This window comes from Motacilla alba, chromosome 1A (genome assembly GCF_015832195.1).
Source record: "Motacilla alba alba isolate MOTALB_02 chromosome 1A, Motacilla_alba_V1.0_pri, whole genome shotgun sequence".
Lineage (NCBI taxonomy): Eukaryota > Metazoa > Chordata > Aves > Passeriformes > Motacillidae > Motacilla > Motacilla alba.
Genome location: NC_052031.1, coordinates 9683423 through 9703270, shown reverse-complemented (window position 1 = coordinate 9703270; position 19848 = coordinate 9683423). Strand labels below are relative to the sequence as shown.

The 19848-nt window shown below is 36.5% G+C and overlaps 1 protein-coding gene across 2 annotated transcripts in view; it reads right to left on the bottom strand.

The window, feature by feature from the left end:
* Positions 1-19848, bottom strand: part of PCLO (piccolo presynaptic cytomatrix protein) — a 324823-nt gene that overhangs the window by 69243 nt on the left and 235732 nt on the right. For both annotated transcript variants that reach the window (XM_038154510.1, XM_038154511.1), the window contains exons 11-17: positions 17058-17166; positions 16374-16441; positions 13650-13861; positions 8683-8733; positions 7689-7819; positions 6041-6067; positions 2541-2634 (exon numbers count right to left, since the gene is read on the bottom strand). In XM_038154510.1, coding sequence (XP_038010438.1) covers positions 2541-2634; positions 6041-6067; positions 7689-7819; positions 8683-8733; positions 13650-13861; positions 16374-16441; positions 17058-17166 — 692 coding nt within the window. The remainder of the gene's footprint in view (positions 1-2540; positions 2635-6040; positions 6068-7688; positions 7820-8682; positions 8734-13649; positions 13862-16373; positions 16442-17057; positions 17167-19848) is intronic.

Below are 19848 nucleotides of genomic sequence, written 5' to 3'. Positions count from 1 at the left end.
ATTCTAATGCTTCTTTTTTGCTCTGAGTATGTATTGGACTTGAGTTAACAATTACTGCACAACTTTTGTAATATTTGTACTCGGCTTTCTGCTCAAATTTTAATTATTTCTACTTTAGTACTTAACAAAACCCTTAAATTACTAAATATTCACAGTTTAATTTATTTTTCTGCAACTGTCAAAGCAAAGTTTGCTATAAATGTGATAAAACTAATCATTCTGACCTTGAAAAAGTCTGTTTCATTTCAAAGAGTGATCTATTTCCCATAATTATTTTCACTTTAATTTCAACTAGTTTATGAAAGAGAAAAGGAAAAGAAAAAAAATTGTACAACCACCCAAAGTCTAGACAGTGACGTTAAAAGAACTATATTAGGAAATATTTAATAATACTTATTTGCTGTCTGCAAGCAATGCATGCTTTGATGGAGAGAAAAAAGCATGGGGGAAGGAAATCTTTCTTTGAAGAAATACTGTTTACAAAAATTCATGAATTTATGTTTGAATGTGACTGCAAACTCTGGGTAACAGTGTGTGATGCAGTTTTACTTGTTTGGTGAACAGAACACTCATTTTCAGTCTAATGCAATTATTGTCTTGTATTTCTATTTCTATCTGTAACTATTTTGAAATATAGATTTGTGAGCATTATGGCTACAAATGACGGTCTCTTATATGGTGAGGGTTCTTCAGACTGTGGAGGATACTTATCATCAGCATTGAATTATTTGTGATTTAGAAATGTGCTTCACTGTAGATTCTCTAAGCCAGGACATGGAATTTTGTAGGAGAAATGTCACACACACTGATGTCTTAGCCGTAGATACAAGCCATGGAAAGGTATGGAAGGAAACAGTGTTCTCTGCACACAGTTCTGTGTGACAAGATGTTTAAATATAAAAGATATGTGGTGCTCAAATGAAGTTTACACACTTAAAACCACAAACACTGCATAAAAGTCTCAGAGGAAGGCAAAAGGAGGGGATTTGCAAATAGAAAGCAAAAATGCAAAGTATTCAACACGAAAACTAAAGGCAAATTTAATCAAATAATGGTCCAAAAACTGACATCAAAGAGACAAGATTTTTTCTTGTCATAAAAATTAGTGTCCAGGAAATCCTAAAATAATATCATTATCTGTTTGCAAAGCATCAAACAGCCTCTGAATTTACAACACCCCAGCACTTTTAATAACAGCTCTGTGAAATGTCACAGCAGAACCCCCAAGCAAATTAAGAAAACACAAAAATCTTAGATGAAAAGCTGAGTTTGGAAATATTGTAAAGAGTTACCAAACCCTTTCATCAAATGAAGAAAACTTAGGGTTTATATTGCAGCTAGGCAAACATCAGTGTGTTTTTTTTCTGATGCTTTGTCACATAGCTACCATTTATAAAAGCCTGCATGAAGCAGTAAGAAAACCCCATCAAACCACTGCCTGCAACAGGACACCTTTGAAACAAATCTGAGCGACTGCTATTAAGTCCACACATGTAGATTACAGGAGCAACAAGGCAAATCCCTCTGTGGGAAGGGTTTTGTTCCATGCAAAAAGGAGTATTTTAATCTAGGCTCCTCTCAATGAACAAGATGAAAGAAAAACAAAATTCTAAATTGGGAAGATTGTATCGAAGACTTGGGATTGTGATGGAGAAGAATATTAAAAGCATTGGGAAATCTATTAACTTAAGAGCCTGGTTGTTCTGGGCTTCTTTACAAGTACTGAAAGATTAAATGGCAGTGTATGGTGAAGTTGAAAGTATCAAGAACAAAACAGAAAGAAAGGCAAAAAGATTCAGGACTGCATTCAAATCCAGTACTCTATAAAACACACTTCATAATTCAAAAAAAATGAACTGATCATTATTTTGCCAATTATATCTTTTTTCAAATTGGTAAAAGTCCTTTATGAGAAGAGATGGAGGAGTAGAAGACTCAATTGCTTCGCACTGCTTCAGAAGCACAGCTGGAGTTAGGAAGCCACCAAGAAAGAGAGAAGACTCTGAAGACATCCTTCCCAGGTGTGAGTTAAATCTTTCTATGACAAGGAAATCAAATATCTTCTAATTTTTTTTTTCATGTGATTCATGAAATTGGTGATAAATCTAAAAGTTTATATCTACATTTTATACATATTTTTAAAATAAAAATGGTAGAAACTGTGCTTCGTGTTAGCTTGCATGGCTGTTGGAACAAAGAGTAACTATGATTTCTACATCTACTTCAGAAACTTATGTCTTAATTTCTTACCTTATTCATTTATTCCATTATCATGTTTTAAATTGTGACATGTGTACTCAGGATTATGAATGTAATCCCCACAAATTACCATTTTAATGAGTAGGAGGGCAAGAAAAGAGTATTTCCATAGGAAGCTCTATCAGAGGCAAGGAAAGAATTCGGAATTTCTCCTAAATCTGGCAAGAATTTACAGGGGTTCAGAGAATTGCCAGTAGCACTGCTCCCTTCACAGTGAGCACTGCAGACCATGGAAATAATAAAGCAGCAAATAGCTCTGAAGAGCACCACCAGTCACGCACCTGCTCCACGGAGATATTTTTATAAATGACTGTCTGATTCCACTCAGGATTCAAGCTTTTCTGTATGTACTTGGTTCTCCGCTTGTACTCAGCACTGGATTTGAACAAAAGAACAAAACATTACATTAGTGATCTTTTGTTTCTTTCAGCTCGAATGCAAAAGAAACCCAAAACACCCACAAACCAAAAACCAGAAAAAGAAAAGAGCCGCATCTCTCATTTCTGCAGCAATTCAGGGTTACGAGAGGACAATGACAGCCTTTGGGATGTTTTCTTTGGTATGCTTTTATGAGATAGTCTTTTAAAACATCTCCTGACTCTTCAGCAGGCTTGATCTGCCTAAAACCATTTCAAGATAAAGCATCAGTCAGCACATGCACATAGACTTTGTCCTCTCATTGTAGGTGTTGGGCTCTGATTCTAAATTGAGGTGATAATGCATTGATTTCTTTTCCACGACCAACCCATTAGCAATTTAAAGTAGCACAAATTCATTATATTTATAGGTTGCAGTCTCTAATTACAGGAATCCCATCTCACAAACACATTTAATGAATGCCATAAAGTAACTAATATCCTGTTAATGATTGAAACACTAATTTCTTATTGATCCATTCTCTGCCTATCCCTTTAACTATACTGGAAAGAAACATAACAGTGCATCAGGATCACAAGTGTTTTTTTTTCTTTTGTCAATAGCAAAGAACAAAGGTTTGGCTGCATAATCTGTTTTAAAAATAATTCACTAATGCTTTATATTGTACTTTACATTTCCTGAGTGTGGAGAAAGCAATACATTAACCTTAAACAGCATATGGATTCATCTAGCTCTGTGAGCTTTGATGTTAGATTTTCTTTCATTCCAATTTTAATTTAACATAAATTTTAATGGAAAACTCAAAAATCTGGGTAGGAGAACATGAGAATCTTTTAATATTTTGAAAAACCCACAACATAAAGAAACTCTTTTTTGTCAATCTGAAAGTATATACCTGCTACATCTATTACTAAACAAAATGTCCCCAGGACTGTTTTTCAGCACTAAGACAAAATGGCACAAAATAACTTGTATATGTCATATTAGACTCTTTTATGGTTCCCCTGCAATAACTTTTGGTAGTGTACTATTTCACTTCTGATTTAACTGTTTTGGTCCCAGACCTAATGTACTAATTCCTTTCATATGAGATTAACTGAGAAGGATCACTCAGGAACACATTTAATCAGCCAGTCACTAATGATGTACCATAGCTGGTACCAGGTTGGAACAGATCTGATTTATGGTTCTGTGAAAAATACATGTGCTTTACTGGCACACATATGTTGATATGGGGACTTCAGCACCAGCAGTTTCACTCTGTAAACTCAATTCTGCTGTGCAGTGATCCCATCTAATTAATCTGGTTTGCACAGTGGCTTTATTCTCCAAAATGAGGTGGCTTTATCAAAGCTGCCTACTAGTCTGATATCTCAAAGTGAAAGGGATTTGCAGCTATTTTTTCCTCTCATTTCTTTTCTCTAGTCATTCTGTGTAGTTCCACATATTTTTTTGGACATCTTGCTATCCAAGATATATTTCAGTTTATAGAAAAATGTCTTTCAGTTTATAGAAAAATGTGAATGGTTTTGGGGCCTGTGAAACAAAGTATCTGTTCACCTCTGCTTATGAGAAGAAAGCAGCAGCTCTCCAGAGTTCAGGGAGTTGTATCAGCCATAGCATAGCATGGCAAGGGTGATTTAAAATCTAGGGGGACCAAGAGCATAGGAAAAAGAAACTCACACAAAGCTATTTCTTCGCATATCTTGGAAAGAAAGCTGACATACAAAATCTGAATCCATTTCAAAATGAGATTTTGATGGCAAATTGTATTAAGTAATGCAGTTAAAATTCTAAAGCATCCCAGTAGCTTTCTTTTCCAATCTCTGGTATGAGAAAAGCATCCCCTGCCTAGAACATCCTGTTTAGATGTCCTATGACCTTCTGGTTTTAGGGAACCACTATACTTTCATTTCTTGAAGAAAGTGGGAAAGAATCCTTTGCGCACTCAGCCAGGAAAATGACACCAACATTCTCTTTCCTTTCTTGGATCTCCTCTGGCAATAGTAGAACTTCATCACCTTTTCAAAGTTTCTGATTCTTTTTTGAAATATGTGAGAAGGTGATTCATGCAGTGTTGAGTTCCAGAGCTTGCAAAAGATGAAATTGTTAACATGGCAGCTCTGAAATGTCTCCAGTGAAGTCCATGGAATATTTGGATCTAAACTGAAAGGGCGAGCTGAGCCCACATTCATGTGGTCTATGGTCCATGTCTGTTGCAGAGAGAGGCAGGAGACCTTGACCTCTTCCAGGGAGGTGCAGAACCAGGCTAAGCTGGATGGCAAATGAAGGTTTCTAGGCCTCTGGAGGGAAGGATCTAGCAAACACATTAAATTCATACCCCTGATGCACCTTCCCCCAACAATTAACAGAGTAACAATTAACAGATTAACAGATGAAGATGCTTTAATAAAATGCATTCATTAAACTAGTCACTGGTATGTCACTGATTATGAAATAATTTGCATTTGAAATTCAAAGAGCATTACTGTGTGAATAGATACAAATGGCATATCTCTTTTATTTATATTTTCTCTCTGATTCCTTAATTATAATTTATTAACACATAATAAAATTTATTAAGTACAATGAAAAAAGCATAATAGAATAACTGTGTTAAAAAGTGTGATAGAATACACATATGAAATGTGTAACTTTAATGCATTCATTAAATAGTTTTAGTCATTAAAAAAGAGACAGATTATATAAATCTGCTTATTGAAGTTAATCTGCTCACCTTTTTAGTCAGGGTAGTAATTTTAAACAAATTTAAAATTGGAGTTGGAATATTTCTTATGTGCTTAGCCTGGGCTGATATAAGAATATCTTGACAATTGAAATTTGTCGTATGTTTCCAGGACAAACAAAGCACTCCTAATTTCAATAATTAAATTTTAAGTTTGTTTACCACAAATAACCACTTATGTGGTCAAGCAGATTTAATTGTCCATCTGGGCAATTATCTAGAATTACACCTGGCTTTAATGTCTATACACTGTGCAAGATAAATAGAGAAAAATATTCCATTTCTTTATCAAACAGAGCCTGTTTCTCTTGACAGTTACACCATTCAAAATCCTGATAGAGGTTCACATTTAATTATTTTTCAACTTTCAGTGAGTGAGAATGAGGTTTTAGATATCTCTGAACTAAATTCTTGCAGACTTCAAAAGACATTTTGCTTGTTGTCGGAGTTTGGTGTTAGAATAATACTGCACAAAGGAGCATTAACTACTTGTTTCCAGTTCCTGAAATGACCTAATTAGTAAATGAAAAACAAAACCATACCACAGTTTCATGCCATCAGAACTCAAGAGAAGTCTGTAGTTCAATGCACAGGCTCGCTGTCTCATTCATGCATACAGAAAATGAAAGAATATAGTTGGAAGATAGTAGACTCTACCTGGCGTTTTGGACAACCATGACTTGTCTGCATATCCAGAATTTACAGAGTTAGGAACACAGAGGAAGCAGCATAAGAGAAAATGAGAACAGAGATGGAAGGAAACATGAATAACGGGTAGTTTCTAGTATCATAATCAAAGGAAACAGAGGTATTAGGAAGAATAAGAAGTCTAGCGTGGACTGAACTACAAATAAAAGTTATTCAGTAGCAACACAAGTTGCTACTTTCCAAAAAAAGTCTGGGACTTTTAAGAAGCTCTTAATTTTCATTATTCCCTAAGGCCCAAGTTACATGCAAAACTATAACAGTGGCACGTTTTGAAAAAATAAACCCAAATAAAACTAATATCCAATTCTTCATAACTTGGCAACAAGTTTAAACTGATATGTCATAGGATGAATATGCCTTTAGCTCAAAGTCTTATTTCCATATGAGTGAATGTACCTGCAAAATTCCCACTAAGAGTGAATTGACAAACATTTTAAGAGACTCTTAGGTGCATATAAAAACTTCTCGAGCTTAAGCACCTCTTTCCCTTACATTCAGTAATAGTTTTTTGGCCCAGTGCTACTGAACAATATTGAATACTGTATAGCTGAAATTAGCAAACCACAAAAGAAAATGTTTGGCTTTATTTGTACCACTCGTGCATTTAGTGGTGCTTGCCCATATGCCAAATGGTGAGCTGTGACCTGAGCATCCACTTTCCTGTTAGTCTGAGTAGAACAGAAATACAGATTTTTATTTCCATTGCTCTATCCTAAGAGTCTTTTAAGTATGAGCATTATTACACAAGCAGGGGAGTTTCCATGAATCTGTCTTTGCAATATAGAGTCTGATCCATCAGTTTAATTTTAGGTATATCTATTGTGTCACTGAAGTCAGCAGCATTATTAAAAGCATGTATTCTTATGCATTCTCCATATACATATGACATTCTGTAACATTAGGGCAAAAGAATAGTTATAATATTGCTGATACAGAAACATATCTATTAAAGAAAATAATAATGAGCTATGTTTAATTGCAGAGTCAAAAAAATCAATGAGCTGTGAAAAAGTGATTAGTGACTTGCACAGTCATTAAATGTAACATTATCAGTATTTCTAAAATCACACCTTCACTCTTAAAAAACAAGCTCCATAAAATACCGATGGAGAAATGTATTTTCTGACAAGCATTTACTGTCTTTTTATTATACTGCAACCTTAAAGCCATCTCAAGTAGATTAATTTTGCTTTTTGCAAATGAATCCAAAATTCAGATGTTTTGAGCTGAAGCAACAATTCCATGCTAAACTTAACATGCAGCTTTCTGCATTACAGGGAGTACTGCATCTATTTAGTGCACTTCCATTGAGACTGATGTTATTTTAAATATTTTTATGTGCATTGTAATTTTTAAAAGGAAACATGAAAAAAAAGAAAACACATATCTACAGGAATGATCATAAACTTCCTAAGGTCATTAGCAAAGTATGCATATTCTCCCGGGAATAGGAGCTGACTCTATATTAAAAAAACACTATTTTTGCTGGTGTTGCACCTGGATTTTCTATAGCAATAACTCTTAGTTCTGTTTATTAATGACACGTAGCAAACCTAAACTAAAAGAGAGTTCAGATTAAAATTTGTCCTACACTTACCCTCTCCCTGGAAGAAGATAAACTTTAACAAAGGGGTCCGAATAGCCGTTGTTGTCTCTGGGAGCAAGGTTTCTTGCCTGAAGGATGTGGATGATAAGGTTGCCAAGGTGTTTGTCATAGTTGATTTGAAGCTAGTGAATGCATTAAAACACAGTAGGGTTATTTGTTACTTTTAGTTTCTGAGTAAATAAATAATAAAATCTCTCTTTGAATAAAATGAGCTTTAGACCTCTATGTTCCCTCCAAATAAACACATTCCAGAAGTTTCTGTCTCTCTCTCCTGACTAGAATGAAATACTAGATCATCACATTGGACCTTGAAAAAAAAGGGAAACACCCATATTCCAATCAGGAAAAAGCAAGGAAATTTGAACCCTTGATATAATCCTGAACAATAGCCAGTTTATTGAGTGTTAATTACACACATTCTATCTATCTGGAGGCCAACTCTGGCAAGGATGTTATAATACTACGGAAAGACTCTTAATACTAATGTAGAAGAGAGAGGTCAATCAGGAGGGACAAAACCTTCAGAAATCTATAGGAAGTTAGGCTTCAGTTGTTCTGCTGTTCTCGTTTTGAGTGCTTTAAAAGACTAAAGTAAATTTACATAAGGGATAACCATAAACTTGGCATGGCATGGAAATAAATACACTGCACCATAAGAAACCCACAGCAATTCTTGCTTCAATGTAAACAGACCGGGAATTTCTAAGGAAAACCACAATAAGTGGCCAAAAATTAAGAATTGTAATAAATTTAACTATCCTTTTAGTCCCTTTGGGAACAGCAGCATTTTCCATTCTTCTGGTTATATTTCATAATCCAACATTAAAGATGGGTACAAAAATCAACCACTGACATACAATAGTGACATTTTAAGGGATTGGAGTTGAATAAGAAATAAGTTGATGAAGACATTTTTCGGCAAACTTATTTCAAAGAAAAACACAGCCAGTATCAACAATCTACACAGCAAAAACTACACATTTACCTGTATTTCTCCAGTGATTGGATGGGAAGCAGACTTTGCAGTTTCCGTGGGCTGCCAGATTAAAAATAGAGAGATTTTCAAAGTTAACTTTTTTAACAGGTGGGGTTTTATACTGCTGCATTGCCACATTTTTTTAAAAAAACTGTCTCCAGTTGTTACAGTCAAAACTAATGGTGATGTATTTCAACAGCACTTGAAGTCCTGCCCAGCAATTTTGATCAGCCCTTATGCAGGTACAGAATCAAACAACTTCAACACCAAATCTTTAAAGTCTGAGCAGACAGGGAGGCATGGGGAGAAAAAAAATCACATAGCATTAACCCTGCCTAACAAACAAGAATGCTGCCACGAGAAAGAAAGGACCATGCCAAATAAACACAGTGGTATACTTCTGTCAATATGAGAAAGGCAGAGAGAGGCAAAAGTTACTCTAATTTAAACTGAGTTTAGGTTAAAGTGGGTAGAAGGAGTGGAAATGGTATTAAAACTAAGTGATGTGTATAAAGTGGATTACACAATTGCAAGCCACCTCATATCATGTCTTTTACTTTATTCTGTGTTTCCTGATAGTCAATTCAGCTACAACACTTCAAATTCCTCCCCACACTTTCTGTGACACGAAATTTAAATTTTCTGTCCTCTCTTTCCTCTCTCCTTTATCATTAAACTTGTCTAAGTTTTTGACAAAAAAACAATAGAATCCTTATTTTTTTTCTCTGCTGTTTTTTTTCCTCCTTTTTTTTTTTTTTTTTTTTTTTTGTGGAAAATAATATCACCACTTGATTAGAATCCTGAACTCAAAAAAATATGCTGCTCTGTGAAATGTTGGTGGCCTTGAGCCACTCAAGATCAACCTCTAATCTGCAAGCCATCAGTCAAGCAAGAAAGGTCAGTTTCAGTAGTAGGATCTGAATATTTTTGTGTTCTCTCCCTATCTGCTTCCTTGGTTGATGCAGCAGAAAATAAATGGTGCAAACAAGGACGAACTTCCTGCTTTCTGGAGACTGCTCTGGAAGCTGTCATTTCCTGTTCCTCCAGATGTGAGCAGCTGCCTGACATTATTCCACGTAATTTGTATTTCTAGCATTTTCCTAGAAGAGTAAAAACCACCTGCCTCTTTTGTGCTGCCAGACACTCCAAGAAAACCCTTCCAGGCTCTTTCAAGATGTTGAACATCAACTGCTTTAAATTAGGTCAATGAAGTGCCCACATTTCCTGCATTACAGCATGAAGTTACGGTGAGGCACTGACCATTTCAGGCTTCTGTTGAAGAAGCATCCTCTAAATCAGTCAGATCTACAGATGAGGACTAACCAGAAAAATCTCAGCTAAACACTATCACAATGAAAACACAGGAGAAAACTAGCCCAAATCTGCCTGTTATATGGGTATATTCACTGTCTTGTTGCCTTATGCAAAAGCTATACCAGAAAAAAACAGCAAACAAGCAAACAAACAAAACCAAACCAAAACAAAAACCCTAAAACCAAACTTGATTTGTCTGTAAATGCATATGCATCCAAAACATGATTCTCATGAAAAATTTTATAATCAGCTTCTCTTAGTACCTTACAAAGATTTTAAAGAAGTTTAATTCATCCAACAGCTAAAATAAGTCATCAGTAGTCTATAAAATGTTCTGAATCTGAAATGAAATTTTAGATTGAAAGCAAAAGACTCCTAAAACTTGTTAGGCCCTTGACAAGAATATTCAGAGAGTGAATTTCACTGATTTTGCCAAAGACAGGGAGCTACCTGAGCATCATGCAATCATTCAAAGTAGGGAATAAATGGCTTATATTTCTCATACTTTAACTCTACAAATGGATTTTATTGTACTTAATAGTTCTGACCTCAGGCTGTACTAGCACTGACAATACTGACACCACCAAAAATAACATAGAGCTAGCTGTGCTGTGGCTACAAAATCACTGCCAGAGAGTCTAAATGCTCTTATTTTTCATGAGTTGGAATAGCAAGAATAATGAGCTTGTTCACTCTGAATGTCATGTAATATGGAATAGATGAGTATGGATAGTGTAGGAGGAGTTCATAGAGAAGGGAATGGGCATGATGAATTTGTATTGAGACTTCCAAAGGTGGTTAAGCTGTAGTTTGTAAAATGGACTCTAAAAATAAATGTGCACTTTTATGTTTCTATATCATTGTTGAATCACTGTATCATTTACTAGACTGGGATTTAATACATAAAATATTCTGTTTGCTCTGATGTCAGCAGATCTAAAATTGATAATGAAGAATTACCCATATATTTTAAAGAAACATGAATAATTTAGGCTGAAAGTGACCTCTCAAGGCCATTTGCTCTAACCCCCAGCTCAGAGCTGGGCCAGCTTTGGAGCTGTTTCTGCATTGAGAGGCAGAGATGGCAATGAGTATCTTCCTTTATTACAGCCTCAGTGAGGATTAATTTGTAAAGAGGGAAAGTATTTCACAGTTGACTTTTTTAGGAGCTAAAGGATCTGAGGATTTAGAAAAAAAAGCAATCAATTCTTCATATTAAATGTTTCTACAAGTAATTTATATCCTGGATGTAGTCTTCACCATAGAATAATCATGCATCTACACTACAAAAGAAACAGGTCTGGACAAGATATTGTCAGCTCAAGGCTCCCAAGGGTTAAATCTCTCCTGTGATGGCAAATTAATTTCTGTCTAATTACTGTTGATACTCTGACATGCACTCACATACCCTGTGTAAGAGATGGTGCTTCATAATGCCATCACACCTGCTCAAGCAGGTTCTGATGACCATGAGGTGAAACTGGTTAATGCAAGGCTTTGATGCACTATGCACTATCACCTTCTGTAGTAACAATAAAGATAGAAAATTGGCACTGCAGAATATGGCAGAGACCACAACAACATTTCTAGAGTGTATATTCTATACAAAAATCCTTTAAAAAGTACTTGCTAAAAATAAAAACAGCTGCAAAAACAAGATCTAGGCAGTTTGGACATTTAGTCTGTCATGATACTTGGCAGGGCTGCAGCCTGCCTAGAAATGCTGTCAGCCCAAGGCAAAGAGCAGTTCCAGAAAGGATGAGCTTTCTCTTCTAACAGAGCTCAACACCATTATAAACTTGGCCTGAAGTCAATGAACAGAGACTATACAAGTCAACAAGAGCTATGCTTGTTATGAAAGAAATGCCTCTCAACATGATTTTCACAAATAAGCAAAGAATGTTTTAGATATTTACCTGACTAGTTCTGACTTTTGCATCTCCTACATAAAGGCATTAGTTCTAATAATTTTTTGTTTCATCTTTATAAGCCTAGAGCTGAATTTTCATAAAAGAATCCTAAATCCTCTGTGAAGCAGGAAATTAAATTTATGCATCTAACTTTAGGTGACCTGCTACAGTGCCAAAGCAGGGAACCCAGTCTCCTCAAGTAGACAGAATGGGGCACCTCTCCAGGATATACTGCACAGCAAGGACTTTTTGATCTCCATATACTGTGAAATTAGGAGTGTGATGCATCTCACCAAATGTGAGATCTACGTTCCAGTGTAGATGGTGGCATGTGCACTAAGAGCCCTGCTCTCTGCATGCAGTGCCTGCACAGTGATGGCAGGTTTCACCCAGTCACAGGAACTGTGCTTCAGAAACTTAATACTATCAATGGCAAAAACCATGCACATGGCAAACAAGTTCATATGTAAATGTATACAATATCCAGAGTATGCTGTAGTAAATCTAACTATTGACCTAAGGATTAAGCAATTCTGCCACATCCCTGAAGTTAGGACCAGTAAATATTAGTAACTTTGCATCACACACCTGAATTAGTTTGTAGAAAGTCTATGGGCATTGTAGTAAGACAGAATTACTATCCAAACCAAACTGATCATAAATATCTTCCCAGTTTGTACTAAATTGCTGGATGAAAAAGATTTTTGTGTTTCCTCTCACATGAAAGTTTTGTTGGCATATTGAAGAACTGGCTGAAATGAGCAGACACCATTTGCTGGTTCTGATTCATGCAGTACCAAGCTCATCTGTCCACATCACAGATATAGTTTCAACAGCATAAAACTAAAAACATAACTATAATGCAGTAGGAACCTGACAGTCCCAAAAATGAATAAAAGTGCAGAGTAAAAAATGTTTAGAAAGCACTTTGCAATGTGAAGCATTTTAAGTGTGTCAGAAGGTGGATATTCAGGATAGCAATCAGCAGTCTTGCAAAATGCTTAAGCAAATGCAATCTTCAAAGAACTGAGTTTCACTTCAGGTCTCGACTTTTTTTGACACAAAGTGCAAAAATGTGACTGATGACTTTACGATCTAGTTTTCAGTTTTAACTGTGAAAAAATGCTACTAAATTCCCAGTCTTCCCTTTTTTGGTGTGCAGATGCACAAGAACTTCAGCTGAGGAATGGACAGGATGTGACAAAGAAAATGAGAAATTATGCTTGGCAATAATTCACAGGAATTAGCTAATGACAAAACACATTTTAATGGCAAATTTTGTTTTCAATCCTTCCCTGGCTTTCAGAGACTTACTATTGCTATGATTGTTCACAGCTTGTAACACTCTGAGCAGTAGTTTAGTACAGAGAGGAAAAATTATGGTCTCAGCACTATCAGCTTCTTTAGTGGAAATAGTACCCCACCACCATGCAGGATGCACTTAAAAAGCAAGAGCAACAAAGCCTGTAAAGGGCAGTTTGAAAACAATAATATTGGGGGTTTGTTTGGGTTTTTTGTTTGTTTGTTTGTTTGTTTTTTTGTTTTTTTTTTCAGAAAGGGACAAATCTCTTGGATAAATCATGTAATCTTTCTTTATGTCCAGATTCAATATCTTAACAGTCATATTCATCGTTATCCAGGAAATGAGTTTTGCAAGATGTGCTGGGATTTCTTGCTGCACTAAAGAAGGTAAACAGGCAGTTTCTTCCTGTCATCAAAATGTTCTTGCTCCATAACTTGGAAATTTCTTACCTTGCTGCTGTGCCGCTTTTTGCTCACTGAGGGAGAACCAGGCTGACCAGGGCTAGGAACAGCACTGGAGGTGGCAGAAGTGGTTCCAGAGTGGACATGAGATCCTTTTTCCACTCCTGAAGTAGCAACCAGAGGCGACTGCTGTAGAGAAACCTTTTGGAGCTCTGCAGCCAGCTGCTTGGGATCAACCCCTGGGGACTTCGCTTTATCTACTGGATTAAAGCAAGAGAGCTTTGTATGGATAATTGCCAGCACATCCAGATCCATCTTGCCACAGCACAGGGACAGCAAACAATCCTTACAAGTTTTCATGTCATCTGCCTGTATACTTTGAAGATGCAAAAGGCATCCTATGAAAAATAAACATGTCTCCCACAGTATCAACATCCCAATTCCAATCTTTGTGTGCTAATACACCTTACTAATGCTCTTTACCTAAAAAGCTTTCTGAGGAGGTACTTCTAGGTGAAGAAAAACAAGCATTGCTGATCATTTTGAATCAAACTGAAGCAAATTACAGTTTTAAAGACTGGCCTGTGCTATCACTCATTGTTTGAAACTGGTCCATTTTCACTAAGTATCTGAACTTTCTAGTAAAAGGTTTAAATCTCATTTTAGCTTTTTCAAAATCAACTGGATATTGAACAGAACTGCTCCTGAGATATTTTGCACAAAAATATAGAGAAAAAAGCCTCAAAACTTTACTACCACAGATTAATCAAAGTAGAAAAAAATGTAAACAAATGAAGGCTGAAAGCCCTGATTCATCTTTCCTTATTACTCACATCTTTGTGAGGCATCTGTAGTAGGAGTCTGATTGCCCTCCCTGATGACCAGGAATGAGTGGGAGGAATTTACCCTTTGGAGATAGCAAGTTCTATTTAACACAGAAATGAAGTCAAGTAGTTATCGTATATGCTAGACTGAATAGAGTTAAAAGGATTAATAGGCCCAGCTTGGTTCCCAGGTTCCCAGAAGTAGGAGAGGTTTAAAACAAGACTTCAGCCTTATCCTGCCTGCTTGGGTATTTAATTTTTCTTTCAGAGAAAATGGAGATTGCTCCCTTCTAAAGCACAAACAGTCTGGCAAACCTCGAGATAATGGCAATAACTCTACAGAGTTGTTCCAACTTAGAAACCACTATAAGATTGCCAGACTATGAGGAAACATGCCTGCAAGAATGGAAAAAAAATATTTTATTTCTGTTCCTTCTCATTTTGAGTTTTCTTCATTAAAAAAAAAAAAAGCTGGTTTATTCTAGTTTTTGTCCTTTCCAAAACTGATTTCAGTGTCTTTCAATGATGTGGATGGTTTTGAGCTGCTCACAAATTAAAAAAAAAAAAATGGGTAGCTCTGTTTCAAAGCTCTGTCATACTTATTCTTTGCTTTCAATTACTATAAATAACATCAGTTTTCATCTAAAGGTAGCTTGATGGTAAGTATATTGATAGGTAGGAAATTTTACATGGTTAGAAAATGGAGTCTTCAATCCAGGTAATTTAGTTTCTGGCTGATAAAAGAGCAGCCACAAAACCACAGAACCCAGAGTAAACCCACAGAATGATGAGTGAAGCAATCTTAATCTGCATGGAGCTTGCTGAGGGGCTAGTAAGATTGTGGATATTGATTCAAAATTAGCTTGGATATGACTGATAGAACGACCGAAACCTGCAGTTGTGGCATTGATTGAACAGCAGGAAATTCCCCCAAAAGCACTGCCATCATAGAACTCACATAACAAACTGAATACTTGCTATTTCATCCCTGTATCCAGTAAATACTGGGGTTTTTGTCACTTATAGCAGGCCACAAACCTTGTATCAAGCTAACAGGTATTTTCATTGAGGTCTTTTCCATCATTGACAATTCTACAGTTCTGTGAACATAGGCCTTAGGACTTGTGTGTTATCTGGACTTGCTGCAGTTTGCTGGGAGCTTTGTTTTAGCCTCTCTGGCTGCAATTGTCTAATGACCAGATGGCTACAACCTAAATTTGTCTGAGTTACACTTCACCTTGTATAGTGGTGAGGTGTAGTGCCCACTCTTCATTGCTTTGATATAGAAAGGCACAGCTGTAATTGCACTGTGCAGACTGAAGTATTTATGACTCAGATTAATAATGCAGTTTATATGAGCAGAGGCCTGGGGTGGCAGCAGAGTTCTGCAAGATTTGGACACAGGATGGCAGATAATGCCCTGGGGACACCAGCAACTCACTGGCCAGGTACTGACACAGGTGCAAACCCAGGGGCTGGGCAAAGTAAGCTTTAGGAGCAACCCAAGGAAAAAGGACAACACATCACACGTAAACTTTACAGTATCCAGCACCCACAGGTACTTTTCCTCTGGACAGCATTCCAGCCACTCTGTCCCCAGCCTGTAGGGCTGCCTGGGGTTGTTGTGACCCATGTGCAGGACCTGATATTTTGTCTTGATGAATCTCATGCAATTGGCCTTGGCTCATCAATCCAGCCTACCCAGATTCCTCTGCAGAGCCTTCCTACCCTCCAGCAGATCAACACTCCTGCCCAAACTGGGGTTGTCTGCAAACTTGTTGAGGGTACACTCGATCCCCTTGTCTTGCCTTCTTATATAAAGCATAGTCCCCTTTCCACCCATGGAAATATTTGGGATGTAACACCAGAGCTTAAAATACTAACAAACTAGCTTATATCACATCCAATTTTCAGCCCTACAATATCAAAGCAACTTCTTGTCTCTCACCTGCCCTTACTGGCTCATGCAGCTCCAGGTGCTGGGGATTCTCAGAGTCCGAGAGCATGTTCAGGTCCCTAAAGAAAGCAATTGGAAGCCTGAGACAAAAGAAACTCTTTCCTCAAACCCTCATTATTGTATTAAGTAGATAAATGAATAGTGATTCATGACAGAAAGCAGCTCCCAAGCATGGTCCCTCCTAGCTGGTATATATTTGCAATGCTGTTAAAGAGCTGAGAAGAAAAGCTTCTTTTAAGGTGAAATCTTTAATGGATTTAATGCAAGTGTATGCATTTCTCATGATGCTTAAATGACTTTCATCTAAAGGATACAGATTTCACTAGAAGTCCAGTTATTACTAAATTACCTTTTTTTTCTAACACCAGTAAATTCAGTGAACTGTATGTTTGTCATGAGAGGAGATTGTGGCCTGGCAATGGAGTTATCATTGTTTATAAAAGCATAATTACTAGCATCTGATTCAGTTTATCTCTCCTTCTGACTTTAAGAGAAAAACAGAACAAAAGGATCTCCCACAGTCACAGTGAATTCTTGCTTACTATTACATTGATGTTTTGTGCTAACAAAGGTTCCACCTTAACAATTGTAAATTAAAATTCAAAAAATTAAAAAAAAACAAAAGCCATGAAAAGCCAAAAAGAAATGGAAACAGAAAGATGGGGAAAAACTCACAGTCTTACACATATTTCTGCTTCCCCACTCTGCTGAATAATAATGCTCTGGACCTCTTCATAAGTTTTCCCAGTCAAGGGGATGCCATTCCATTCCAGCACCTGCATTCCTAAGAAGGCAAAACAGCAAGAGGTCAAGGGATCAGATTTTGACAAAGGTATCAGCTAGATCCTTCTTGCCTTGCTGTGACAAGACCATTTGATGTGACATTCAGTGAATGTTGTTCAAATGGCACAAGACATTAGCAAAGCCCTTTCCCTTCACACAAATTAGATTGTTGAATGCTATTGTCCCTTCAGCTATAACTTACCTGCTGAAACAAGACAGGAGATTAGTTCTCTCTGTTTCAAAGTATACAGGCACTCCCCATAGTCTGGGTTGCATGATATTGAAAAATTTGTCCAATATCAAAACCATGCACACCTACCAGCATGGCAAGAAACCAAAACACTCTATATACCAGACAGTTCCTGGCCTGCCATGGTCTTGGAAGACAGCTGTTTCCTACAATGTCAAATTGCTGCTAAGAAGCTGAGCCTCAAAATGGAATAATTTGTGAATTTGATTAGATAATTCAAATATATTTTATTTACTTTGTCACAAAAATAAAAAAAGTGAAGGCTGTTGGAATACCTGATTTTAATGAAAAACATGTGCCTCCACATTTCAAACATCAGCCTGGTAGCATTCAGGTTTAAATTTTTCTTCCGTACCTTTTCTCATAAAAAATTGACAAAACAGATGAACACACTTCATTGTGGAAAATATAAACACAACTATATTAACCAGGATGAAAATACTGGATACTGATCTGATCTGCTGTGTCTTCCAAGCGTCCCAGGACTCAGTCAGGAGACTCAGTATGGTTCAATGTATCTGTACAAGGAAGCTTTTGCCGAGCACTTCCAGAGTATTTTTGCTCAATATTTGCAGAGTCAATCCCTCTATAAATCATGTGAGGTATATTCTGATAAGATGAGGAGTTTTTTGGTTAAGGTGAAATGCATGCACAAAGCAAACCCTAAATTCATATTAGGGAGTTACAACTGAGGTCCTCGGAACTGGGTTCAAGTTTTGAATTAATTAGTCATAAGAACTCCAAACAGATGTACAAGTGTCAAAATCCAAGCCTCTGGCTCTAGTCAGAAAAAATTGCTTAATGGGACAAGATACTGAATTATTAATAGTCCACTAAAAGCAATGCATTGCAAAACATCTGAAAACCACATCACCCACACAGCAAAGAAAACCACAAACACTTAGCTTGCTACCACTTACACAGATAAAACCAAGTCTTCACCTGGGTCATATTTTACTCTCAAAATCCTGTGCTGTTGCATATAACAAATGGGAAAAATAATGAAGTGAAATGTGGAGATAAATTCATAGAAAAGCATGCTGCTAAATAAAATATAATGAAAAAATTTCATGAAATAAATCAGAATAAATTATTTGACAATGAAAGAATATGAGAAATAAATATACACATTTATATTCCAAAATGTTCCACAAGATTGCATGAATTAGAAGTTGAAATATCAGAATTGCTTGTAACTGCTGTCAGGCAGAATTTATCATTTTGTTTGTAGAAGTTTACAGAAAAACAAACTTCACAGAATGACTAAAAAGCGATGCTCAGAAGGCAGTAAAGCCAGCTGCCTAATGTCAAAATAGATTTGACTTTTCCTAAAATTTAGCCCCTTTCATTTACCAGCCATGATTCAAAAACATGATCTTGCTTTTGCTTGTTAAAGCAGATCTGATTTTAAACTCAGTTCCTCTGGAATAAAGCAGCAGTAATTATGAGCAAATTCATTTCCCCCTGATTTTCAGTCGTACAAATATAACAGCATGAGTTTGGTCTTTAGGCTTCTAGAAAGGAAGGAACTGAAGTAATTTTTGTGCTGTTTTTTTTTTTTTTTTTTTTAATGTGTGTCCCCATAATGCTATCATGGCATAGGATGTAATGTATGACATTATGAACCTCATGATTAAGACAAGCAATATTCCCACTTCCATGTAGTGGCAAGGAACAAGAACAAAGGTTGAAGATTTAGATACTTGAGAGAGCAGATAACAGCCTTTTATTGCCAAAAAAAAAAAAAAGAAAAAAGGAAAAAAAATGGTTTTTTTTACAAAAGACTATGAGCTACTTAAGCTACTATCAATGCTATCAATGATTTACTTTAATTTAAAAGCCTGGCAGGAAGAGCATAGCTGAGTACCACTGCAGTGCCAGGATTTGGAAACCAAGTCTGATTTCCACTCGTGAGAGTTTCAACAGTGTGTGAAACAGCACTGCAGTCACTCACCAGGTCAGAAGGGCCACACACACATGAACAAAGCAACAAACTGAAAGGAAATTGAATTTCAACAGCCTCAGCTAACACAGAGTTCCATTTAGGTTGTCAATACAGGGGCATTTTCTTTTTATTGTGTGCCTTGTGGATCCATGAGTTTAAAAACAAGCAACTTAAACACAACTGAACAGATCAGACTGATAGCCCTTGGGTCTAAGAAAAAAAAAAATGAAGGTGAGACGCTGAATTCTCTTTTCTCAGCATGTAACTGCTATACACATTTTGTTTAAAAAAAGGGTAATGTTACAAAGAAGACCTTTAGAAGGAATGCAAGTCAAATTAGCAGAAAGAGGAAAAAAAGTATTGAGAAGTTACAAGAGACTTGTGATAATTTTTTTTTTTCCTAAAACCGATCACATTCTGTCACTAGCCTTTGGTAGTCAGGATGTGATAGTCACATTTCCAAAAGTTTGTATGCTTCAGGTCACCAG